This window comes from Poecilia mexicana, unplaced genomic scaffold (genome assembly GCF_051168715.1).
Source record: "Poecilia mexicana isolate PSO_F unplaced genomic scaffold, ASM5116871v1 scaffold_22, whole genome shotgun sequence".
Classification (NCBI taxonomy): Eukaryota; Metazoa; Chordata; class Actinopteri; order Cyprinodontiformes; family Poeciliidae; genus Poecilia; species Poecilia mexicana.
The window spans coordinates 6289032-6315995 of record NW_028263391.1 but is presented as its reverse complement, the minus strand read 5'-3'; the positions used below and the strand labels follow the sequence as shown (position 1 = coordinate 6315995).

At 39.3% G+C, this 26964-nt stretch overlaps 1 protein-coding gene across 2 annotated transcripts in view; it reads left to right on the top strand.

Moving 5' to 3' along the window:
• map4k5 (mitogen-activated protein kinase kinase kinase kinase 5) overlaps window positions 1-26433 on the top strand; it is a 36201-nt gene extending 9768 nt beyond the window's left edge. Inside the window, exons 4-34 of one of the 2 annotated variants that reach the window (XM_088002344.1) lie at window positions 3751-3841; window positions 5091-5155; window positions 5242-5297; window positions 5940-5987; window positions 6553-6595; window positions 6696-6768; window positions 6845-6976; window positions 7197-7259; window positions 7349-7430; window positions 7834-7950; window positions 9331-9409; window positions 10805-10876; window positions 12124-12185; window positions 12660-12727; window positions 14026-14070; window positions 14161-14203; window positions 14297-14507; window positions 14779-14858; window positions 15848-15889; window positions 16135-16219; window positions 16295-16374; window positions 17590-17650; window positions 18541-18655; window positions 18772-18830; window positions 18990-19093; window positions 19326-19500; window positions 20393-20461; window positions 20568-20660; window positions 20889-20959; window positions 23095-23150; window positions 25427-26433. In XM_088002344.1, coding sequence (XP_087858470.1) covers window positions 3751-3841; window positions 5091-5155; window positions 5242-5297; window positions 5940-5987; window positions 6553-6595; window positions 6696-6768; window positions 6845-6976; window positions 7197-7259; window positions 7349-7430; window positions 7834-7950; window positions 9331-9409; window positions 10805-10876; window positions 12124-12185; window positions 12660-12727; window positions 14026-14070; window positions 14161-14203; window positions 14297-14507; window positions 14779-14858; window positions 15848-15889; window positions 16135-16219; window positions 16295-16374; window positions 17590-17650; window positions 18541-18655; window positions 18772-18830; window positions 18990-19093; window positions 19326-19500; window positions 20393-20461; window positions 20568-20660; window positions 20889-20959; window positions 23095-23150; window positions 25427-25514 — 2528 coding nt within the window. In that variant the 3' untranslated portion in view covers window positions 25515-26433. The remainder of the gene's footprint in view (window positions 1-3750; window positions 3842-5090; window positions 5156-5241; window positions 5298-5939; window positions 5988-6552; window positions 6596-6695; window positions 6769-6844; window positions 6977-7196; window positions 7260-7348; window positions 7431-7833; window positions 7951-9330; window positions 9410-10804; window positions 10877-12123; window positions 12186-12659; window positions 12728-14025; window positions 14071-14160; window positions 14204-14296; window positions 14508-14778; window positions 14859-15847; window positions 15890-16134; window positions 16220-16294; window positions 16375-17589; window positions 17651-18540; window positions 18656-18771; window positions 18831-18989; window positions 19094-19325; window positions 19501-20392; window positions 20462-20567; window positions 20661-20888; window positions 20960-23094; window positions 23151-25426) is intronic. The other variant, XM_014994192.2, reaches the window with a different exon arrangement.
• Window positions 26434-26964: the final 531 nt, after the last annotated feature.

The following is a 26964-nucleotide window of genomic DNA, read 5'->3' as shown; positions in this document are numbered from 1 at the left end:
TTTTTTCCCCCCTTTTTCTTGATTCTTGCAAAGAAAAAATGAATAATTGCTGATGGTGCGGTAATAAGCCACAATTAATTTAGTAAACAGCTGCCATTCATGTTTGATTCATTCATTGTCTTTTTTTACTTAAAGGTTTTACTCTTCCAGTGTCTTTCTTTAGAAGAAAGAGACCTTTTTTTTTATTGTACAGCTTTTTGTACAAGTCATTTCTCTGTGCCAGAGGTGAACCGCTTTGGGTGGATCGTGCAATCCGACAGGTTAGACGAGAAGTCGTAGTGCTGGGATGAAGTACACAGCTGGGAGTGTTGAGGCCCCCGGGGCTGCAGAGCTCTGGGGTTCATCTAACTGATCGTTGAACAAAGTGACAACCAAAATGGCGTCACTGTTAGTTGTTTTTCTTTGTTTTTGCTAACCTGACGCACCGAGTCTTGCACTTGTTGGTTTTTATCAAACGACGTGACAGCTCAAGCTTCTGTTTAACGGATTTAAACAAGCGGTGACTTAGTTTTCCAATTTCTACCCAACATATTTCTCATTCAGACCTCTAAATCTAGAAATAATCATTCTTTATGAAACTTAACATCTAGAGACTTGTACGCAATGAATAGAAATTTGACACAAAGAGCAAGAATGTGTGTATTCAGAGTAGAGAGGAAGTGGCTACATACTCGGGCCTAGCCTCATCAAGAAGAGACGTCTGTGGGGTGACAAGTTACTTTTTTTTCTCTTTTAGGTCAAGCTTAGTCACGTCATTGCAATTTGCTTAAAAATTTGTCACTCTTTGCTCTCTATCATTAAGTGCATCTGAAAACAGCTCCAGTAGTTCCTCCTTCTGTTTGCACACACTGTACACATGCATTTTTTATTTTTTAATCCTGCAACTTCAGTTCAAGGCCTGATGATGTTTATTGCTGGAAGGTTTGGCTCTTCTAAGCATTCCTTCAGACTTAAATTTAAGCAGGTTAGCGTCCAGCGGATAATTTGTCGTCTGTATCACTGTGTAGAGCGACAAATATTTATAACGCTTTAACCTTTTCCACTTAAAACAACCATAAACTCCGATGTGCTTCATTTGAAATTTAGTGGTAAAACATGTACACAGTTGTAAACTGGAACGAGACATGACGCTTTGTAGGACATGTAGGAACTTTCTCGGGGGCGGGAGGAAGATGTTTTTATTTTATTTTTTAAATTTGATTTAATAATGAGGGTCCATCTGAAAATATGAGTTTATGGGGTAGGAGTTCATACGTTTCTTACTTTTTCCTACTCCTTTTCAAGGATGTTATATTGTGGTACAAAATGCTGCTATTATGTTCCAAATAAATAAATAAATGAATGTGACCAAATTCAACTTTACGGCCAAGATCAGATTGATCGTTTCAGGCCTAAATGTGATGAGGTTGAGTTATTTTTCAAAGAAGAATATTAAGCAATGTGCAAAGTTGGTAGAGACACAGTCTGAAAAACTTTGAGCTGTAATTGTTGCAAAATGGTTCTGTGGAGTATGAAATTATGGATGCTGAGTACAAATGCATGAAACACTTAATTTTTTTAAATTATGGTTTAAAAAAAACCTGTTCTAGATCATGACCTGCATAGTTTATGTTGCAGAGCTCTGCACAGCTGCACTATACTGGTTAGACTGAGTTTTGGTGTTTTTTATGAGTCTATATGAGGAGCACTGTTTACATCCTGAAAACAGAATTCTCATATTTGGTTTTGGGAATTCTGCACATTCTGTTGGCAGATATTCTGCCTTTAACTCGTCATTGCATGGAAATGATGTTTTTGTGCAGCGCCTCATAGCCGGATACTTCTTAACCTCCTGTTAATACATTCCAGGTTGTGTGTGCACAGCTGGGAACAACTTGGCTTAAATGTTTCTTTTCTTCACTTCCTATTGGTCGTGTGCGTTGCAGTACAGTCAAGTGGAAAGTTGCCCTGGAAATTGGCCTGTACTGCAAGCTTTATATGATGGTTCCCGTGTTGTACTCGTCTGCTCTGTAGTTTTTATTATTAGTGATGAAGAGCTGGTTTGTTTTGGTATTTCTACTAAGTAAATTGAGTCTTTTTGAAGACTGAAGCTTGCATATGCCACTATATTTTTTTAACCTAGCCTCATTAACATGTTTTCAACACATCAGTGACTAATAGTCTATTTTTTAAGTGGTGTGAAAAACCTCAAACCAAATCAGTTGGTTGCCAGTGTGTCTGTTGCAATAAGCAATCAATTAAGTCAAAACTATTTGCATAATACATTTCAGCAACAAGGCAGTTCAAAGTGCTTTACATCATAAAAACATCATACAGTCATCAGTTCTGAAATGAGCAATAAACATTACATTTTGTCAAATGCCATCATCAAAATCATCTAGTAAATACACATCAACACACCGATGAGTTTCTCGAATGCTGCTACATTAGTCCTTTAATCCTGGAAATGTTCTTCAGTTGATGGAAGGCTGACTTTGTAACAATCTTTATGTGGCTGTGAAGGTTCAGGTCAGAGTCCATCAATTGGGCCTGATCTCTAGTTTCTAGCTGTGATAGCTGAATCTGTGACTCTAGATTGTTTCTTTTTAGGTCCAAAAATAATAACTCTGGTTTCGTTTCTGTTCAGCTGGAGAAAGTTTTGGCACATCCACACATTTATCTGTTCTAATAATCTGTCTAGTGCTTGGATGGATTTGAAGTAACCTGGTGGCATCGTAATGTAGAGCGTAGTTATGGTAACTAATCTCATTTCTTGTTATAACCTGAGCTGGTGGGAGCACATGGATATCTAAATAGGAGGGCTCCCAGGATTGAACCTTGGGGGACTTCTGTCCGCTTCAATGAGAAATTACCTGTCGGCACAAAGAAGTCTCTTTTCTTTATCTAAGATTCAAACCAGTTGAGAACTGGACTGGCGAGTCCAACCCAACTCTCCAGTCGTTTTAGTAATATGTTGTGGTCAAACAGTGTCAAAAGCTGCACTGAGGTCCAACAGAACCAGCACTGTGGTTCTTCCACAGTCTGTGTTTATATGGATGTCATTGAACACTTTGACAAGGGCAGCCTGAGTACTGTGGTCGGCCCGGAAACCAGGCTGGAAGATGTTAAAACTGCTGCTGGTCATTGTTAAAAAGCTATTTATCTTTTGAAACTGCTTTTTTCAATAACTTTGCTGATTAATTGAAGTTTTATTGCATGATCAATTAAAGTGGCCTCAATCATTCCCATTATTTTATTCATTTATTTATTTATTTTTTGCACAATTTGTTTAGAGATTTCATAATCCATTTTAATTATGGTTTCGGTTGTGTGTAATTTTTATTTTAGTTTGTTGTTTGGGGTGTTTTATTTCAGATGTTTAAAATATCTTCCAGTTCCAGTGTGAAGTTTTCTGTACAAAATGAAAGTTTTCGGTCTTTGAGAGGGTGAACTTGCATTATTGTGCCAATTTCAACATATTACTTGAAAATGATCTCAAAACGACAATATTATCATTTGTAGCAATAAGTATGGGGACAATTTATCATCTAGCTAAATTTATTATCGTGACAGGCCTAATTTATATATTTATTGAATTGTTTTTGTCCTTTACAATTCCTTGTCTTATTGTTTGCCCTTTGAGGTCTAAATATATAAAGGGCACTATAAATAATTTTATTATTACTATAATTTTCATGCAGTCCAATTATTTCTCAGGTTTAAGTAAAATGAAATAATTTTTTTTTGTTTTTTTTATGCCTCTGTTTTCAGGAGATGACTTTTCCATCATTCAGCAGGAAATCTTCATGGTGAAGGAATGCAAGCACCACAACATTGTGGCCTACTTTGGGAGCTACCTCTGGTAAGAGCCAGCTGGAAATAACTCTGCTTTTGTTTTCTTTTTTGCCTTTTAATCCAGACTTTTCTGCTCTCTCCCAGTCAGTCCACGGTGAAACTCTTACAAAACGTAGACGCCACCTTTTATTTTTTAACCAACCGCCACACGTTGTTGTGTATTTAACTACTTCATCACACTAAAGCGTGAAACTATGACTCAAGGGTTTCAGGCTAACTTCAGTGCCTGGGTGCCGCTTTTATGTTTTACAGGGGTCCGGGTTTTTTTGAGGCTTTTTTATCTTTTGAGGAAGTAGACTCGGTCCGCCCAAAACTGCCGCAGAGTTCCAGCAGGTTTAACTGGATTTGAAGGCTCTGAACTGTTTTTTATATGGCTGTTAGCTCAAGCTTACAGGTTGCAGCGCAGCAGGTATGTCTTGTGTAGTCTTGCTGCACAGAGCTCAGCTGGGTACAGTGGAACAATGATGACCAGCCCCACCATGTATTAATTACAGGAACTACGGTTTTGTGTGGCAACATTGGAGGTTATGTTTAATGTAATAACTCGACTTGTTTGCACACCAAGCGAAAACAAAAGGTGTGAAAAAGTAGCGAGCTAGAATTATGTCTTCTGCTTCAACAATCATGCTGTTTTCTTAGTTACGTTCATCCCATAATTAGATCATAGATTAAACATCTGGTACCAGGCTAGACATCCTCTTTACTTGGTTTAAGAAAACAACTAAGAAAAGTTTAGACAGAAACCGTCTGCTCCTGCTTTGGCAAATTTCTCATATTGAAAACGGCAAACTTCAATGTGTTTCTCGGGGAATTTTTTTTTTTTTTTGTAATAAAACGGATAGTAGCTCATAACTGTGAAGGAGATAAGAACAAATGAACAGAAGGGAATGCATGCAAATGTGGCCTTTGTGGTGAAGAAAAGCAGTATTGAAAGAATGTCATAGGAAGTCCTATATGCAGGTTCCCACCAGCGATGTGGGAGAAAACAGAAAACATGTAACAGAAAGTGCTCAGGTCATATGAGTCAAAATTAAATTATTTGGCATATAAATAAAATATTTGGTAGAAGATTAGCAGTCATGACACAACATCTCCATGGTTGCAGCATCAAGCTGTGAGGATCCTTTAGCTCTGCATGGCCAGGGCTTTGGATATGAATACATATGAACTTTGTTTTGTATCTTAACTGACCTACAAAATGTATCCAAAGGTAGATGTTTGATCTTATTATCTGATTTTTTTTTTCTCTCTTCAAGTCGAGAAAAACTTTGGATATGTATGGAGTACTGTGGTGGAGGATCCCTGCAGGACATTTATCACGGTGAGCCGATTCCTTCTGTTTCTGAAAAGTCTTCTGTTTGAGCTTTACTGTCTGAACAAGAACTGAATGATCTCATGTTTTTACAGTCACGGGGCCTCTGTCAGAGCTCCAGATTGCATATGTCTGCAGAGAAACCTTGCAGGTAAATGTATTCCAAATTAGGAATGCAAGTTATATATTATTGTGTAGTCTTAGTTTTATTATTATTATTATTATTATTATTATTATTATTATTATTATTATTTCTTATCGATCAACTCATGATTAATCGACAAGGGGCATTTTCTTGAAAACCTAAGTTTTCTCTGGTATCAAGAGGGCTGGCTATCTTTCTGTAGCATAAAGGGTTACATTTTTCGTATGTTGAATAAAAAAGAAAACTCAAGCTATTAAGGTGAAACTTCAGGAGTTTGACGAGTGTTTATATTTCAAAACTGAACCAGAACAGAATAAATTTTATTTTTCATCCCACGGATGAAAAACGGATGATCTGTTCGGACCATTTCTCTTTCCTGTTCTGGCATGGCCCTGCCATCTTTGTTTCTGTATCAACTGGTTCCACTCAGTGGCGCCCTCTTATGAACGGCAGCCAAACTACAAGACTGTAAGAAGGTCTAAGCAAACCTTATTAGTTGATCGATTCAAACTAATTTTAATCTCATAAACTATTATTGACAATTAATTGTAAGTTGTTGGTTATTTGTTTGCATTCCTAATCCAAATGCATTTCATTAATATAGCAGTGTATTATTCAACTTTTAGCTGAATATTATTTCTTTTACAGGGTTTGGGGTACCTGCACATAAAGGGCAAGATGCACCGTGATATCAAGGTATTATTACTTTCATCTTGTCGTCTTCTAAGATTAAGGCAACACTTGTGTAAGTGGGTAAGATTTATAGACGCAGCAGCACTAGTGTAAATATCCGCAAATGCATTAGTTGTTTGTGAAAAAGTCCGGTTTCGTGAAACTCTTTCACCCCCCCACCCTTCACCGCAGCAGAGGTGCGAATTTAAAAGGATATGGGCCGCTACAGCTGCAGTTTTAGGTTTCAGTTTGTGCTGGATCGTGCGTCGTGCATGCTCAAAACGCTGGAGCCTCACTCATATGCGTTATCAAAAAGGTCAGGGCTGGGCCTATTATCTTTTCTCAGCTCTATGCAACAAGCGCTTCCTGTTTCCTCTACTCTCACCACAGGATGCTACCACGGAGTCCGTCAGTCATAGCCAACATAAACAATGCTAAAAGCTGCAATGGCGATGTAATTTTACTAGAAGTTGGACCAGATATAGTTGTTGATTCAATCAGAGCAGCTGCTAGTGGCAGAGACTGGCCACCTTGTTATGAAACCCCTAACACCAAGCTTTAAAACCTTGTTTTTGGGATTCGTCAACAGGGCGCAAACATACTCCTAACAGACAACGGAGATGTGAAGTTGGGTAAGAAACTCATCACCAAATTTATGTTGCTTAGAGTTTAAAATCAGTTGTTTCATGTGCATGACACGATCCAAAAAACTCTCCCAAATTTTTGTTGCAGCTGACTTTGGAGTTGCTGCCAAAATAACAGCAACCATTGCGAAAAGGAAGTCCTTCATTGGTACACCTTATTGGTAAGTGTAGCTACTGTAAGTGTGGCGATGCCAGCGGCGAGAGAGATGCTTCATCTCCAGTCTCTTCTTCGTTCAGGATGGCTCCTGAGGTTGCAGCGGTAGAAAAGAATGGCGGCTACAACCAGCTGTGTGACATCTGGGCCGTTGGCATCACATCCATCGAGCTGGCGGAGCTGCAGCCTCCGATGTTTGATCTGCATCCGATGAGGTATGTCGTATCCGTAGCAGCCATCGGTCAAACCTTCCTCATGTGATTCTCGGCCCGCTTCCTGCTTTTGTTTTTCCTCGAGGGTTTTATCACGTCTTGGTGACTTGTGCGGTTATCCTGTTAAAACAAAGTATGCTTAGGTTATGAATAGAACATGAAGTATGTCGTTTCACTAATTTTGGGACACCTTCCTTTTGACTCGTTGCTTTGTTTTGTCCAGGGCTTTGTTTTTGATGTCCAAGAGCAATTTCCAGCCTCCTAAGTTAAAAGACAAAAACAAATGGTGAGTATCTGGGGAACAATGCATGTTCTGTCAGTATGACTGACACTTAGGGTCATTTATTTATTCAAGCATGGATCTTTGTCCTATAGGTCTGCTGCTTTCCATAATTTTATTAAAGTCTCTCTCACAAAGAACCCAAAGAAGCGCCCCACCGCAGAGAAACTTCTACTGGTACGTCTTTATTATTGGACGGATAAAAACAGTAAATTTGCTTGTTTGACTAACTGAGATCATTATAGTGGAGAAATGTATTCTTATAAAGAACTTGAACCCAACCAGAAGAGAAAGTTTTCACTGGTTCTGTCTGTCTGGTTTTGTTTACCTTTTGTTCTTTAGGGTCTTTTAGAGAACTATATATTCGCTTTCCTTTTTTTTTTTTTAGGTTTTTGTTTATATCATACGGTTCCCTAAAAGTGACTCTTCTGTCATCCCACAGTAACGGCCTCTAAGAATACCTGTTCCTGCTGTGTAGTTTTCTTTATGTGGTAGTGATTCTGAAAGTGATGCTAAAAAAAACTAGCATTCTCCACTGCTAGTCTTAAAACAATGTCTTTCTTCCTGCTTGTTTTGCCAGCATGTGTTTGTGGCTCAGACTGGGCTAACCAGGAGGCTTGCTGTTGATCTGCTGGATAAGATGAATAACCCAGACAACCACCAAAATTACAGCGAAGTGGACGATGATGACCTGGAGGTAACGTGGATTCTGTCTCGTGTGCACGTTTTCAAAATGTTGTCATATTAAAACCACAAACGTACATTTGTATATTTTATTAGTTATTTATGTGATAGGTGAACCCAAATTAATACATGACTGTGAAGTGACCTACGTACTAAGTACAATTTATGGTGGAAAACACTTAACTTTACTTTAAATACACCATCCTCATGGTGAAATATGGCGCTGGCGGCATCATGTTTTGGTGATGTATTTTATTATTTCGGTCATTGTACATTCATGTGTCAGAAACGGCCAACGAAAGTCTATTTAAATCCAGTTAACAACCTAAATTCAATTGGACTTATTAAAAATGAACATTCTCTGTGCTGTGTTGCGAAAGTAGGTACATTTTTTTAGACCCCAAAGCGTACGCAACGGAAACCGCGGCAACATGTGAAAGTTTGTGGTTGCAGCGTTTAAGAATGTAAACAAGTTAAAAGAGTATTAGTACTTTTTGCAAGGGAGCCTAGTTTTGATTGTTTAAGATGCAGTGATAAATCTAAATGATTTAGCAGATTTAGTAACACTTTATTTGACAGGTTGTGCATAAGACTGACATAACACCTGTCATGAACATGAAGGAGAATTTATGAATGTCTAAGACTGAAGTCATGAAGTGTCATTCGGTAAGTGGGAACACTATTAATGCAAAGTTGCACTAAATGTTGCATTAAATGTCCATTAAAAGTGTAAACTTTGCATTAATAGTGTAATTATTTACCGAATCACACTTCATAACAACAGTCATAGTCACAGTCATTCCTGTAGACTCCTTCATGTTCATGACATCATGTTTTTGGCAACAAGGCAGTTAAAGGTGCTTTACATAATAAAAACACAAAAATACAATCATAGACTGCACAGTCTTTGTGAAAACAGATACGTCGTACAGTTATTTCTGCACCTTTAAGGCCCCTTGACTTATTGAATCTCCCCAGCGACATTATTATTCCAATGGGGGTCTACATCACATCTCTGTGGCAGCCAAAGAGGTGGTACCAGCACCATTTAAGAGGCCATTGTGCTTTTCTCACACTCACAGCAGCAGCACTGTCTTAGCCATGGCAAAGGAAAAAAGAAAACAAAAAAAAACACCCAAAGGCTATTGACTGCAAGCAATGGAGCTTGTAACAAACATCCAGCCTCTGGGATGCATATTAATGTGGTGATGCACAAGAAATGCAGTTCTCAGCAGTGGATGGATGACTGGCAAAGTTTCCAAATTATTTCTTGAGATTATTTCAAAAGAAAATGTCACAACCGTCCCAAGTGACTCAAGTTGGTACAGTTTCACTATTGCTTCATTTTGAAGACTCTTGCTGCTTTAATATCTCGTTTATGAAATTTTTCCAGCCCGTCTCTGTGGGCCGACACACCATCCGTTCCATCAACAAACACCCTAAAGTGGAGAGGACGCGCTCCGAGATCGACTGTGAGTGCACACACACACACACACACACACACACACACCCACACACACACACACACACACACACACACACACACACACAAAGCCAAACTCTGCCCGCTCCAGGTCGTGCGTCTGTGACATCACCAGTTATTGTGTCAGTCAGCCCAGTGAGTTTTCTGACAGTCATCCCACTAATCTCATGTCAGCGCCTGGCGTGTTTCCAAACCACCGTTTCTAGTAGCGTTTAGGTTATTGTTCAGAATCTCTCAGTTCAATTCGGTTTTGATTCTTTGAGTCACAGTTTGATTCAATATCAAACCAATTCTTTTGAATAATCTCAGTTTCCACAACAGAAGGACAATTGTTTACTTTTACATACATTTGATTTCCATTTTAATGTAGTGCCGTCTTTAGAGATGCTGATCTTGATATTGAAAAACATTATAGATCCTGTAGCAACAAACAGTTCACTTCCTGAACTATTTGAAAGGAAGCTTGTTGCAGTTCATGTTTGACCAGGACAGTTAAACTATTGTTTGTCAGTTTCTGTATTATTTATTTTAAATTGGTTGTTCTACTCCTCATTTCACTTACTGAACAAATAAATTTAAAGTTGTGATGTTTTTGTACGTCTAGCCAAGATTGTGAAGCTATAAAGTGTGTTGTACTGGTGAACAGTTATCAAATGCATTTATAATTCAGTACAAGAAACATTTTGAACATCGTTATTCTGTATCGCATTGGTATCGGCCAAAACTAAACCTCAGACATCGGTATCAGAAGTGAAAAAAGTGTCATGTTCTAACGTTTGTACTCTCTATTGAGCACAAGTGTTATTGTGTTACTGTTTTATTTTCAGGTATTTCTAAAAAATTGTTCATGTACAGACTGATAAAGTAATGTTTACAACCACAGCTGCTAACATGGGCAGGAAAAATAAAAAATAAGTACTACATAAAGTTATTAATAGGTACTTCAATGAATTTTTTTGTAGGCTTCTTGTTCCTCAGTCGAAGTATTTAAAACGATACAAAACAGAATCAAATTGTGACCCGAAGAATTGAGATCGACTCTTAACCAAACCCAGCCCTGATTGTGTTAGAGCTTGTCTGAAGGGTCATGAAGGTCACTAGGAGGATTCAGTTTCAGACGATCCAGTCTAATAGTGACATCCTAATGTTGCCACACCCTTCAGGGAAGCTGATGCATTGTTGTAGAGAAGGTAGAACCCTGTGTTGTGTCTCGCTTGTCAGCAGGTCGCAGCCATTAATCACGTCATGGGCGTCTGACGCTGGCGAATCTGCCTGATATCACATTTGTTTGTCATCACTCATACCTTTAGTGCAATCATTCATTCCAGATCTGCTGTTTTATCTCATTGTCTGATTACTATCTGACCTTCCCTCCTTCACGAAGCGAACAGTGGATCAGGCCTTGACCGTCCAGTCTCGAGTCCTAGTGACTCTGAGGGAAACAGGGGGGATGCAGGTTAGTGGCAGTGCAGTGAGACGGTGTGTTTTAGTTCCCAAACTTTTACTGTATTACAAAGAAAAGACATACAAGAGCCTTAGGCTTGAAATTCATGTGACACTTGAGATGAGTTTTCTGCATGGAGCGGTTGGCTAATGTGGCTGTAGCTTGATGAAAGATAAGTGATGCGGGTCTGTGACGTCTCTATTTTTGTCACGCTGGCGAAGAGAAGACTAACAAGGTGCTGACACAGAAGTAAAGTTTTCACTCGGATGTGAAAACCTGATCCCTCTGCTTTGCTTGAAACCTCTCATCTGTAGCTTCGTTGGGCATCACCTCACTTCTGCGTTTTTAAAATACCTGCCTCTCTCCCACATGATCAGCCTCAAAGAGGGGAAACATTTGAAAGTCTTTGCTCTGAAAGGTTAAACACAAAGTTCCTTTGTTAGCGGAAAGCTGATTATGTATTGGCAGGTATTTCAGGATTTTTTTTTAAACTTTGCATTCATTCTGGACTCTAAAGCAGCTTCTCCTACTGGATTAGATGATTGATGCAATGTGACCCAGAACCCAAACTAAAAGGATTTCTTTCAATAGTTGTTTTTTTTACTGTTTCAACATTTCCAATATGAACAAATCCTCTTTGGTTTTAGACTCCAAACTCACTGCAAAAACATAAAGTCTTTTCAAGTATTTTTTTTTGGTGCAGTTTCTAGTTCAGATATCTTGAAATAAGGCAAAACTAACTTGCAAAAAACATTTAATCAAGATAGAGGAGCTTGTTTTAAGTCAGTTATTCCTTAATATTGATTAAAAAAGTACTACTTCCACTGGCAGATTATTTCTCTTTTTGGGAAATAATCCTATTAAAAGTAAAATAATCTGCCAGTGGAACTTCTACTTCAATTTTAAGGAATTAGTTCCTTAAAAAAGCTCTGATATTTTGCTGCAAAATTTTCATCCAAGTTAGTTTTGTCTTAGTTCAAATTTACTGAGAACTTTTCTCTAGAAACTAGAAACTAAAGCTTTAGTCCACACAGCTGCTCCTAGAATCACCAGCAGCAGTTCAAACGTATTTCGATCTGTTCCTGCCTGCAGTTTTTCTTTTTTGTTCATTATGTTCTCTGTGGTGTTTATCAAAGCACCTGGTAGCAACGCACTGGAGACTTGTTGTCAATATCTGTGTGTCTTGAGTGTTGATGCCCTCTAGTGTTAAAGGTGAGAAAAAGGAAAACCAACTGAAGTCGATGTTTTTCCATTCGCAGTTGACAAGGTCCAATTTCAGGCGCCTCTTCTCCCAAAGGAAACTGAAGCTCATTCTGAAATGGTAATAAATATGGTTTGCTAGTTGAAATCAATATTTTTTATGTTTTAAAAAAAATATTACTTGGTGATTCTTTTGTAAACATAAAGTTAAGCCAAAACTTCTTCATACCCCTAACAAAATTAGCTTATTAATACAGCCAGGAAGATTAGAAATTACAGGCATCTCCCAAAAATATTGTTTAAAAAGCAAAAAAAATTTTGGGGGAAAAAAGATTTTATCTAAAATTAAACAACAAAATGTGTCAGTTTGTTTTTGTTGGCAACAAGGCAGTAAAGTTCTTCTTATGACTGCTGAAAAACGGCTTTTTACATGTTTTTGTATGTTTCCACTCATTACTTGTAGTCAGAATAAACAAGTTGGCATAATTAAGATTACTTTAACTCTAAACCATTAAGCGGTATGAATAATTTTGGCATTAACTGTATGCATTTTGAAAGCAGAGTCCTGTCTGAATGCATGGTTGCCTCTCTGCAGGATGTGAATAAAGATAATGACTTCCCTTCCCCATGGAGCCCTTTTGCAGATGGAGGAATAACAACCAGGTACTCTATGGAAACTGTTGTCATGGGAACTGCTCGTATTTACGCTCCGCCTCTCTCGCTACCCGGCTTTCATGATATAATGCACCTTTTGAGACTAATGCGCAGTAACGGATCAAACGCATGATTGATTTCCTGCTGCATCTCTTCTCTACTAATTTGTCGGGTTTTTGTAGCACTAACCTGCTTTAGTCACTGTGGTTTAATGCTGATATCACTCTCCCTGCCTGGAGTTCAGGATGTTGCGTCAGTCTTTTAAGCCCTTCTCACTTGTCGTGTACTTTGACTTTTTGTTTATTTCCCCTTCACTTTTCTCTGTCCTCTTTCTGCCTGTCTCTCACCGTCGTCCTTCAAAGGAGCCTTCTCAAAAGCGTTGAGGATGAATTGTTTCAACGGTAACACTAACAGCTGTCCCACCTTACACTAGCCACTTCATGCTTTGCTCTGTCACTTCCCTGTTTTCTTTGCATTTGCCTTATCCGATCAACTCCCACCACTTTCATCCTTGTAGCATGTGTTGATGTGACGGTAGAGCGCGTGATGCTGTGTCGATATGGGAGTTTGCTGTTAGTTCAGGGTTACGGCGTCTTGCTAAAGTTCTCACATCCTTAAACTTTTTCACATTTTGTCATGTTGCACCTACAAACTTCAAGAGTTACACAAAGTTTCACATCTTTGGAAAGTCACAGGGCAATTAAGCTGTTTTAAAATTTATAAATTGAAATCTGAAAGAGTTAGTTTATATTCATTCCTCTTCAGATGTATACATTTGGTTCATATTGATAAGTCACACCCAGGTGGTCTGTTGCTTTATTATTTTTATTTTTTTACTCAATGGAGGCAAATTCAGAATTAAGACAATATAATAAAAATTAAAAATCATGCATCTCCCTCAAGCAGGGTCTATCGAAGTTTTCATTTATTTTCAGTTTGTGAATCAAGTCCTTTTGATTTATCCACTCACACTTGTGAAATGTTAGTATCATCTTTTGAATATTTGGAAAATCTAAAAATATGTACATATTATATTACCTGATAGTTTCTCTTGATGCATCACATAAAATGACAACCCACTGAAAAGGTTTAAGTGGTAGAAACACTTTTTCTGGACAATCTCGAATAAATCTTTTTTTTAATTTATTCGAAATTGGGATTATCGTCTTTAAATCGAGGATAAGTTATAATGTAGCTCTTTTTTTCTTCTCCCTTTTGTGTAAAGAATAGATTTAGGAGAAGTGCGTTCAGTCAGAGCCTGTAGAGTTTCCCACTTCACTCTGATTCTTTTTATCCATCATCCACAGTGGACACATCGCCCATCTGGAAGATGCCTTTGAAGAAGTTGAGCTGTAAGTGATGTGCATAAATGTTTGCATACGTTCATGAGGAAAACATAAATTTCCTTGTTGAGTATCTTTTTGTCCAAAAATCTATTTCAGGTCAACACTTAAACCAGGCGTACCTCCTCCTCTGCCCCCGAAGGTAAGGCGGTGTTTCTTCTGTCGTTCTCCTGTTTCTACTGTGAAAAAGACTCAAAAGTTTTACTGGAGTTTGTTTGTTTGTTTGTTTCCTCAGCCACGAATAAGCAGCCCATCGGAGGAGCTAGGACTGAACGAGGAGAGGTCGCTGACAGTTCGTCGGCTCCCGAACTCGGAGAACGGCCCCAGCCAGGCCGCCCGCAGACAGAGCACGCCCGAACAGAGCAACAGGGCGGAGCATTCGTCGTCCGACTTCCTGTCGGCGAGTGTCAGCAGCCCTGGCGGCTTATCTCACTCCTCTGATGCCGGTGAGTCTTGGATGACTTGCGTTTTGCGCTGCTCTTTTGTTTTTGTTTTTTGAACCTTCACCACTGGTATTCTTGAATTATTTTAGACTCTAAAGTCAAACTTTCTCTATTTTCACAAGCTCCAATTAAATGTGAATCTAAAGGTGAGGTAGTCTGGTACGACGTGCTGTGATTGTAGGAATTACACGTTATTTTGCTTATTGATGATGACCGACAACTTCCTGTCAAACACATTTAACTTTCACATTTAACTTGCTTCGTTATGTGACAGATTATGATTCAGATGGAAGTGTGAACGGAGATGGTCCTTCACCAACACCACAGCACCGGAAGGAGAAAAAGGACTTCCCTGTGAGTTGAAAGATACTTTTGAGGAATAGTTCATCACAGCGTTTTAGCTCTGATCTGTAGTTTTATGACTAAAGACCATATTCATTGCGTTGGTTCTAACACTAATTTCTGAAAGTGAAAACTTAGTTTCTCAGAATATATTAAAAATATTGTGAAAAAGTTAATTATTGAAAACTCATGGACCCAAATCAGCTATTGAGCTGAAACACTTGTACTGGTTTTCTGAGCCTCTAAATGGTCTCAGTGTGGCTCAGAGGGACAGTCGATGCTGACAGGAGGAGGGGACAAGCTGGTTGTTCAGGGTGATGCGTCCAACCACGTTTATAGAAGGTTTAGTGGAAGGATAAATTGCAACAGGCCCAACAACCCCAATTGGCTGCTGCCATAGCAACCTGGGTTTCCACTAACCGCAGCACAACCACAGGGTGATCTCCTCCACGCCACATCGCAGTAATGCAGTAATTCATGCAAAAAGAGCCAAAACCAAGAACTGAGTGCATAGAAACGATCACATACTTTCCAGAAGCATCTCTGTTGATGTTTGGTAGCAGTTTAATTTTCTGAGAAATGTTGGGTTTTTGTTATCTGTAAGCCATAATCATCAGTGACAATAAATAAAAGCTTAATATATTTCACTTTGTTATATTTATTTATATTTTTTTACTACTTACAGATTTGTCCCTTTTCAGTTGAATGTCATAGAACAAATTATTCAAAGAGAGTCACAAAGTCACAGAAATTCAACATTTTAGCAGCCCTGTTGTCCTGGTGCTTGCACTAAAAGTTCCTATGTGTTTTTTGTTTTTAAAAAAACAGATCCAGTGCCTCACATTTAGTTCCCGCTGGTCGTGCTTCAAAACTATTCACATTGTTCATTTAACGGCTCATTCGCTGAGACCAGAGCTAAATTACGGCTCAGACTCGCCTTGACTTTGGGTCCCCAGCAGTTTTGTTATCTCATTGTTCTCGTTTTCTCTGCTCCTCCTTAGAAACCAGCCATAAACGGTCTGCCACCCACTCCTAAAGTACTGGTGAGTCAATCATCTTCATTGTCCCTCACCGTCTCCGCTCAGCCGTTCTGGCCTTTTTTTTTTGCGGACGCTGTTATTAAACTCTCGTTGGGATTGCTGCTGCACATTCTGTAGATATTTGGGGTCCGAATAGCTTTCTTCCTTGTGGTTCGGCTCCACTCCGGCTCGTTAATTCCTCGCTGACATTTTGGCGCTGCGCTGCAGCAGATGCCGCCTGTTTTGAGCCGGACGGTTTTCTGTTGCAGATGGGAGCCTGTTTCTCCAAAGTGTTCGATGGCTGCCCGTTGAAAATCAACTGCGCCACATCGTGGATTCACCCAGACACCAAAGGTAAATGCGACGCAGCACATTCTGCTGATTTCAGGAGTTTTATGCTTCAGCTGAACTTCGTTGTTCTTGTTTTAGATCAGTACCTCATCTTTGGAACAGAGGACGGCATCTACACGCTGAATCTTAACGAGCTGCATGAAGCAACAATGGAGCAGGTAAAATCCAACTCTGAGATGCCTTTCATTCAGTTTGTAATAAATTAGTTTCCTGTTAACTTCTCTGTTTTGACACTGTATTGTTAGTAGCGATTATTCATTGTTTACCCAAACAAACTTCTGCTAAGTTGTTGTCTTTTTTTGCTTTGCATTATTTGATGGCTCTGTTTAGCAGGATGTAAAACTGAGCTGATGTGATTTCCATGAATTGGGAAGTAGCAGAGTGTGCGATTAGGATCTAAATGTTTCCAGATGACTCTGTTCAAAACAAGTATCTGGAAGAAGGAGATGGAAACCCGACCTGGAGACGATCCTCTGAGACGAGATGTTTTTCTGTTCCAGCTCAGGGGTTTAACTTGACCATGTAATCACATGTAAACACGTTTATTTCTTTATTTCCTTAAAAAAATGATATCCAATGTTAACAAGTTCAAATATGTTGCAGTAAAGAATTAACTTTAATTCTACTGTAAAACCTGTAAAAGTATTCACACCCTGTTTTGTCATGACAACAAACGACAGTTTTTAGGAGATGCAATTTTTTTATTTTATTTTTATGAATGAAAATCTGAATCCAGATCAGCTCGTGTTTTGTCACCAGGTTTCGTATCCATGCTGTAAACAAATATTCTGCCACCATTTTTACACTGTGAGCATTTTGTTTTTACCTTAGTGTTTGTATTTATTTATTTTTTTTGCCAGAATCTTCCATTTTGGTCTCTAATGAGCAGAATATCTTCTTCCATATGTCTGTGGTGTTTTTCCTCCAGGCCTTATTTTTTGTTATTTATGCTCTGATGCTTTTAAAACTAGTCAGTTTCTCAGGTTGAATGTAAATGTTGATATTTGTAAACAGTGCCGCTACCTGACCAGATCCTTTTACCTGATTTCAATGAAGGTCTTATTATTATTATTATTATTTTGTGGCTAAATACAGATAGTCGTTAATCATAATGTCTATTAATTAATAAAACTGTGGCTCTCTGCCTCTCCGTCAAAGTTCGGCTGCTTCCCCACGTTCCCTAATGTTTTTTAAAGGTTTTAAGTTTTACTCTTTACATTGTGGGTGATGGATTAAACATTGTGTATCATAAATTTCTATGCTGTAATTGTTCTGTTCTAGTGAGAATTTCTTCCTCCTCCTCTCCTTTAGAGCTAAACTCTGCACTCTTCACACTCATTTTTGTCTGTTTTTTTTTTTTTTTTTTTTGCTAGCTCTTCCCAAGGAAGTGTACATGGCTGTATGTCATCAACAACAACCTGATGTCTTTGTCCGGTAAGCAGAGAACCCGTCTCTCCTACTTCCCTGCCCTCTGTTAAAACCGTCTGCGTCTTTGTCCCGCGTTATCTGGCTGCACCTGAAGGCACCACAGTCACTCCGTTTGCGCAGCCTTAAGATATCTGTTCCTGCCGTTCGCCGTCAGGGTCACTGTTCCAGCTGCTGTAGCACAGTAACACAGAGGTGACTCACATCCTGCCACACTGTTGTTTTTGTGAACAGTAAATGTGTTTAAGCGCTTTTTGTTATTCGTTTACAATCTCACCCTATCGATACAACCAAGTCTAGCTTGTTTTGTTTTGTTTTTTTTAGGGTAGGTGCGCCATGTTTGATGAGAAACCTTAAATGAGCTTTCATTTGAAACCAAACTGTCTTTCCTAAGAGCCGATCCTTTGCTCGGTTTAACAGCCGAGGATGAGATTACACAGCGTTGGGTCTACTTGCGGTTTTACCTTTAGCAGTTTGCGCCTGGGTATACTTAACCTCTGTTCTCTTCTCCTCTTCCCTTGGACTCTGTCCATCCTCCTATCGCCTGGCTTGATTTGATATTCTACTAACTGGCTTCATCAGAAGGTAATCATGCTTCACGTCATCATCATCATCAACAACATCATCAACACTGCTGTTTTTGCCCTCTGTTCACGTCTAACCTTCTTTATGTGTAAAGCAGCTTGTTAGGATGATGAGTAATTCATGTTTGAAGTAAAAGTTTGTTTACTTCTTGACATGTTTGGCATTTGCTTTTGCTGTGAAGATAACAGGTGGATTTGTGTGTGTGTGTGTGTGTGTGTGTGTGTGTGTGTGTGCGTGTGTGTGTGTGTGTGTGTGTGTTTTTGTAGGAAGATCGTTCCAGCTGTACTCTCACAATCTGTGTGTGTGTTTTGTAGGAAGATCGTTCCAGCTGTACTCTCACAATCTGATCGGGCTGTTTGAGCAGCTGAAGAAGCCTGGCCTCGCAGCTCAGTTTCAGACTCACCGCTTCCCCGACAAGATTCTGCCCAGGTGAGATGGAACTGGAAATGTCAAGCGTTCCCACTTCCCTCATCTTCTTATTGTTTTTGTCACCTGACCTCCTGAAACTTTTGCTCACCGCAATGTTGAACGGTTTTTCTTCTCAGGCGCTTCGCCCTGACGACCAAGATCCCTGACACAAAAGGCTGTCACAAATGCTGCATTGGTGAGTCGCTGTTTCTTACCAAGTCATCAGTCGTGGTGTTTCTATAGATTACAACCATTTCCAAACAAGTCTCTGCATTTCTGACATTTAAAAGTATTTTGTTTATGTAAGGTCCTATGAAAACGTCTCCATAATACCGTCTTTCGTTCAACGTTACAGTGAGAAACCCGTATACTGGCCACAAGTACTTGTGTGGAGCTCTTCAGTCTGGCATCGTCCTTCTGCAGTGGTACGAGCCCATGCAGAGGTTTATGCTCATCAAGGTCAGTTATTGTCTTAAGACGTCTTTCACTTTCATTTACACTTAAAAATAACAATAATTTTTGATTATTTCAGTCACGTGTGTAAATATTTATCATAAGACTTTGTATCGAGGCTCAACTCGACCGATTCTTCATCTGCTAAATGTTGGAAGGATTTCTAAGAACCTGAAATCGCCAAACTAACTAACTCTGTTTGTTTGTTTGTTTGTTTGTTTGTTTTTCTGTGACGTAGCACTTTGAGTTCCCCGTTCCCAGTCCGCTCAAGGTGTTTGAGATGCTGGTGGTCCCAGAGCAGGAGTATCCACTGGTGTGTGTCGCCATCAGCCAGGGCACAGAGCAGGGCCAGGTGGTCCACTTCGAGACCATCAACCTGAACTCTTGTTCCTCCTGGTTCACAGAGGCAACTAGTAAGTCAGATGTTTGGTTTGTCCTCATCGTTTTATATCTAGATTTTTAGTGTGACAGTGTGTTTGGCTTAACACACACAGTTTCTCTCACGCTACAGTTGTTTAAATCGGTGTTTGTTAAAATTTTACTGTGTTCTGCTGGGATACGATTTCCACAACATTTCAGATATTAAAATGTTTAGTATACTGTAAATGGTGTTAAATTTCTATTTATTTCATTATTCTCTACTTTGGACTGGGCAATAAATTAATTTTTTGGAAAATCTGGATTTTTATATATATATATATATATATATATATATATATATATATATATATTACAAGATTATAGCTGCAGGCTGCAGTGTCACCAGAATAAGGTTGTAATTTTATGACAACTCCAAAACGAAAAAAATCTAAATGAGGAACGTTGAGCATCTTGTGAAGTTACACTTTGATACAAATTTTACAATCATTTCTGATTTTTTTATCATTCTAGAAGCTTTCGTTCCCTCATAAAAATGAAAATTTTCTCTTAATTTTAATATATTCTGGTAAAATTGCATCTGTATTCTACTAATATTATCCCTATAGTCTCGTAATTAAACAAAAATTCTCATAGCCTGACCATAACACCCATCATACATCCCACAAAAGAGGCTATTGAAATAAAAAACATCTTTTGAAAATGATGGTTTCTGTCATTTGTGATTTTTTTTTTTTTTTTTTTTTTAGAAAATAAAGCAAGAAAAAAATTTGTTAAAATCAGACCTGGTATGAAAAGATCACCCAGCTCTACGTCTATTACATTTTTTTTTTTTGTTTTTTACTTTCTAACCATGTTTGAAATCAACTAATAAACCAAACAAACTAAAACTTGACTTTTATTTACTCTCCCGTTTTGCCTTTTCAGCTGATCAGCAAGTGGATGCGATCCATGTCACACAGCTGGAGAGAGACACTGTGCTGGTGTGCTTAGACAGTGAGTAACCTTACATTTTATAGCTACTTCCTTTACCATTTTCCCCCCCAAAGATTGGATTCATATGTACAAATGTGACAACAGGTTTCTAAAATCCTTTTCCTAGAAAATGTAAAGATCGTCAATCTTCAGGGCAAACTGAAGTCCAACAAGAAACTGGCTTCTGAGCTCAGCTTTGACTTCTGCATCGGCGCTGTCGGTAAGATCTCAGTCTACCTTCACATCAGTGGGAACCATTCAAATGTGGCGGGCATATTGAATGTTGAGGTTGGTTAGAAATACGTGCTGCTGTTTTTCTTGGACCTTTAAAATTTTAGTTGAAACCCTTTTTTGGGTGGTTTTTTGGGGTTTTGTCATGTCTCCTGTGTCTCTTTGGCTTCCTGGAGTTATGTCTGTTTGTGAGGCAACTCGTGCTCGTTTATTGCAGTGTGCCTTCATGACAGCGTGCTGGCCTTCTGGAAGCATGGCATGCAGGGAAAGAGCTTCAAGTCCAATGAGGTAAGACACAATAAAACCACTAAGGCTGGGTGAAACCTTTTAAGAAACAGTAAAAAGCAGATTTGGCATGGTTGCTTTAGTCTTCACTAGTTTATCTTTTTCCCCCACTCCATTTACTAATTATATTAGGAACTACGAATCTTTTTTCTTACCAAACCAGTTTTTAGCTTTCTTTTCTTAAAAAGATGTTACAGGTGACAAATGAAAATATTTTCAAAACCTGGTTTTTATTTCTGAGTTGACCTGAACTCAAAGTCCAAAAAAATCGTTGCCAGATGGTAGGATGAAAACCTTCGGAGGGCTTTGGTGAACAAGAAAAATCAATTTAATGCCCGGCTCTATTAGGAACCTAAAACTAGCATTAGTCAACATTTTATTTCTGAATTATGTCCCGATCGCTGGAAAAACGAACAAACATCTCTTTGGGTCTCGTTCGTTTCTGCGTTCAAACTTGCCGTCGTCGATTCCCAGCCACTTGCTCTCAGGTGGAGCCGGACAAAGTGTCTTTGTGTCCAGCCGAAGTAATGAATTTGCTCTCCTTTTCACGGAGGGCTTCGTTGTGAACCCGATCACGAGTCAAGCAAAACCGCACAAAAGTTCAAGAGATCACAGGGAGGTGAAGCGTCGTTTTGATGAAAGCGGATCCGGCGGCAGGGGCCACCCGCAGGAACGCCGCCTGCGTCGGAGCTGGCCCTGGAGCAGTAAGCTGAAACTAAAAGGTCTTTTCTAAGTGTCCGCCCGGCCCAACTCTACGGTTCTCCCATAGCAAGGATTTTAAAAACGTCAGCAGCCATGTAAAATTCATGTTCGCTCATAAACACAACCTGTCACACAACAGGGAGCGGCACTAAATAATTCAGCCTTTGTCTCGTTATGATTCTTCTCATAAGACATTAAAGGAGGGCAGCGGGGTGGGGGGGGGTTGAGGCCTGGCGACCCATGCTGGTCTCGGGTGGATGCTCCTCTGAACACCCAAGACCTTGTAGTCGTTTGAGACTTAAACAGATCAGGTCTCTCCGCGGGCCAAGGGTTTACACCTCGCAGGTGTCGCCCATCCACTATCTCACATTTGTCAACAAGTATTCATGACATGTCAGCAACTGAGACTTTTGAAAGGCTTCTTGTGTTTTTTACTCTGCACTCTGCAATTGGTGGCACCCATTCTTGGTAAACAAATGGTTAAAAAAAAAAGACCAACTCTCCTTAAACATGTGGCGTCTGATCCACTTGTTGAGTACAGACTCAGCTTCAACATACAGTGACAGGAGGAAACGTTTCTCTGTCAAGAAGCGAACACTCCAGGTTGGTTTGGTGTGAAGTAGGAAATGAAAATGTGGAAAAATTATCAATAACCAAACTAAAACCAACACTTATTTTATGCTAAATTACTCATCTCTATTTATATTTTATGATGGCTTTAAGGGGGCATTACACATTTTTACGTTTCGGCAGATTGAGGAAATATATTTTTCTCATCCTATTAGACATTTTCTAATACCGGGTGTCCACGCATCCTTAAGTCTTAAATCAATTAATCTAAAATTAAGACCTTACATTATTTTTATTTTTTTAAATGGAAGTTGACCTTAAATACGTTAATCACAGATCGCAGAACCATTTAATCTTGTGGGACTTTTCTGTCAAACATTTGAGCCTCAATTCACGTTTTGTAACATGAGACGGTTGAGACTACTGCTAGCTAGCTGCTAATTTAGCCTTACCTAGCTAGCTTTTTTGCGTCCATGTGTAAAAGTGTAAATTTATTGGCATTGTCTGGAAGACGTTGGTCTTCACCAATGTGTGCGTTATGTGGGGAAAAAGATTGGCAAATACTACTCTATAAAATGAGGTTTTCTGTTGTGGTGCGTGCAGGTCTTAAATTTCATTTGTGATGGTCTTAAATAGCCTTAAAAAGACTATTTAGAAGAAACCCTGCTATAAACTTTTGCCAATTCAGTCAGAGCATTTTGGAGAGACGTGTTTTTATTTACACATTAAGTACACTTTATCTCATCTATGCAAAAGCTTTGCCTCTTTGAAGTTAAAGGTTATTTTTTAATATACTTATACCACTTCTGTTTCTATTTCAGTGTGTCAGACTGTCAATTAAAAATCCCGTCTTGTTTAATTTCCAGGTGACTCAGGAGATTTCTGATCCGAGCAGAGTCTTCCGCCTCCTGGGATCCGACAGGTTAGCGCAATTATTTACAGCTGACGCTGCTGTGCATGAACGTAGTTTAACATTCAAATAAACAAAACCGATTAGGACAAATCTACCTGACATGGTCAAGATACATTTTTAGCGAATTGTTTTAAGATAATTTTCCCTTTTTTCTCCTTTTTCACTGTTTGGTAGACTTTGTTTGTTTCAGTATTTCCATCAACTCAGCATCTCCAGTCTCCAACTTTCCCTTGTGTCTCTTTGGTTTCCACTACCTAGAAAAAGTTCCCGTTTATCTTCTGTGATTTGTGATTTAGCCTCTCTCTTCATATTCATTGCCTTTCTCTACAAAGATTTGGCTTTTTTTTCCCCCTATTTTCCTGACATTTGAGTTTTTTCTGAGATGATTTACACACGTCTGCACCAGGCCTGTTGCCTCGATAGTTCCTCGGTTTTACACGGCTCACAATCACAAAACCAAAATAAAACAACAACTTTACTCTTAGCGGGGAAGATGGCAGAGTAAAGACGAAACCAGTTCTGCTGACCAAACGGAGTAGCTTGGCGATTGTATTTAAGCGCAGTCGAGGTTTGACGGTCTGTTGACCTTTTTGTCTTGATATCAAAATATCTTATCTGCTCCAGACGAAGCTTCAGGAACAGTGACCTTAATCCTCAGATGTTATCAGGCAGTAGCTGTTCCCAGCTTAATAAGTAAACGAGTTGAATAATCAACTGCTGACCTCATCAGTCTGCAAATCATTGCTTCATATTCGACAGTCGGGGTCGAGGGAGAAAATGGGCTTTCAGTATTACTGTGCAACAAAGTCACTTTTGTGAAAGACGTTCTGAACCTTAGAAGTTAAGCAAGATGATTTAGTTTCCACCCCATCGCACTGGGTGAAGGTGGATCTCTAAGGAGTGGCGTGGGGTTGCGGCTGGTGCCTAACGAAGCCCGTGGCACCAGAGCAAGTCTTCCGTCCGCTGCCCAACCCCCCCATGTTTTATTCACCGACGCATGGGCACTGCCAGCCTGGTTTCTGTGTCTCCACGGCTCTGTAATTTCATCTAATGGAACGGACAGTATAGGCTGCAGTAAGCTGCTCTCCTGTCACCACGAGACAGATTGTATCTGACGGCGCAGTGACCCCCATCCTGATCTGACATCATACTGTTGCTTAACATGCATGACTGTTGTCTGTACACTGACAGAGTGATACACTTGCCACGTCCTACATGTCTAGTGTCAAGCTGGCAGAGCACTTCGATTATCAGAAGGCTTTTTTTTTTTTTTTTTTTTGTGGAAGAAAGCCGTCAGATTCGTCTGTCTATAATTTTTGCACCTTGTTTGTAGGTTTGTTTATTTTGTAAAGTTAAGAGAATTTTCATATTTAGTGATTTGAGATGTTTTGGACAGATTAGTTTCTAGTGTTTCCCTTAGTTGATTCGCCAGCTGCTCGTCTCAGGAGGATGGAAACACAACATTTGTGTCCTTCCTGTTGCAGAGTGGAAGCTTGAGGGACAAGAGAGGAAACGAGATGAAACTTATCTAGTCACTAAATTGTTTTAACTCAAATTATATTACAACTACTGCAGGTTAGCAAACATTAAGATCAATCAAGGCGGTTCATATTAGCAGAGATGCATTGATCAGAATTTTCATATTGATTTCTTATATATAGCTTTGACATGCAGGTATAGTTGTCAAATCTATTTTTTTCTTCTTTTGCTTTGTTTTGTTTTTCCTTTGCTGAAAATGCTATAGAAATAAAATTACCTTACCTTCAAAACTAACATAACACCATTTAAAATATAGGTTTGTCTTTTATCATGTTCACTGTTTTAAAGAGGGACATTATGTATTGATGAACATTTACATGAAAATACATGAGATTATAACCAAGTGGCTAATTTCCATGCTAGTCCCACTAGTAGGTTGATGTATTTGATGCTTAATAATAATGAAATAAAAGCAGTCTCAGACTGCTGCACAAAAAACTCTTCAATTCTTTGCAATTTGTAGCATATAAAGTTTCGATATTTTTCAATTTAAGTTGAATAGCGTTAGCATTACGGCGCTCAAAATAGTCATACACTGCTAAGCTGCGCTATGCTAAACAGGCTAATCATAGGAGTAGAAAAATTAGCCTGCAACAGTTTTAGCATGCTGAACAGATCAGCGTGTTTTGTTTGGTTAAACTGGTTGGTTTTTGTTCCACTGATCGTTGTAGCTGCACTTAGATGAAATGTTCATAGTTAGCTTTAACACTTTCTTCTCCATTTCTCTCTGCCTGTGTCTCCATCAGGGTGGTGGTTCTGGAGAGCCGGCCGACCGACAACCCGTCGGCTCTGAGCAACCTTTACATTTTAGCAGGTCACGAGAACAGTTACTGATCCCCCCCCGACTGGACAACGGGTCAATCTTAGAAAAAAGCAAATAACGTTCCACAGTTTTTGGGAGATTTGGACCTTTTCAAAGGGAAACGGAGAACAACCGGGGAGATTTTGTTGACATTAAACCGCTGGTCACTGCAAGAGGAGCCTCTTCAGTGTGGATTCATGCGTAGCCTTAACACCAGCAGGGACGTTCACCGCAACGCACGTCTCAACGCGAACATCGTGGGAAAACCTCTCCGAGCTGGAAAGACGTAAACCGAACTTTACCGTACCCGACAGTTTCCTCTAGCACTGTGAACAAGCTGTCTGAAGGTTTTACTGACGGAAGTGCCATTTAAAAATTCACACATGTTGCGATTGTATTAGAAACAGTGGGAGATGAAATCGTTTTTATTTTGTCTTTTTAACTTGTCACACATAATCATAGCTAGTGACAGACACCAGGAGGCTCAGGAGGAGATTTTACAGTCGGAGCTAACGGATCACTTTTATAGAAACCCTGGAGCCTTGTGGGTTATTTAAGCAATATTTATTAACCTCATCTTCACTCATTGGGAATGTCGGGTTTCCGGACTGTTGGAGTTTTACGCTGCATCAGGATTAACTACCTAGTGATCAGTTCCTGATTAGCTGTGGGTTACTTTTTATCTGATGTGTAATGTAGTTGCATCTCCTGCTCTGCTGCATTTTTAGAACTTGGATAAAATGTACATGTTTTTTTTCATTCACTCTCTTCTTTTATAGACCTTTTACTTCTCTTTACTTGCACCATTTAAGCACTTTTGTACATTTTTTTATTTAAAACAAAATGACAAACTGAGGGACAGTGCTTGGTTTTATTAACATCTCTGCATTCCCTTCGCAAAATGTTTAATATGTACTTTTTGTAATAAAAAAAAGCTTTTAACATGGTAAAGCCAGTTGTTGGTTTTCTTATTGTGACGGGAGATCGGAGGAGTGGAAACGCTGGAGATTCCTCTGGGAAGAGAGAAAACAAGTATTTGTTTACATCATTTCCCCCTTTCTAGGTCGTCTCTTCTCTGACTAATTGGTCCCAGTGTGATGCGTTTTCCTGTCCGTCACCAGATGGATGATGTCACTCCTCACCTCAGAAGTAAACATGAAAACTCCGACCATCACTAAATTAATATGCTTTAATTGGGAGTTTTTGTTACTTGGAGTGAAATATATTCATGAATGTGATGATCTCAGGTGTGGAAAAGCTTTTTATTCCCCTGTCTCAGTAGGTGGAGTCCTCTGTTGCCACAGCAACTTAGCTTGAAGAGCCATAAATGTGTCAAAAGTAGTCACTGGTGAGAGTGAACCAGAAGTCGGCTGATGGCACCTTCAGAATAAAAGCCGAGCAGCAGGAGAGGCGCCAGCTTGTTAACCAGGCAGGAACGCAGAGTTGACCTTTTCTAGCTCTTTCATTCAGTGTATTTTTTTT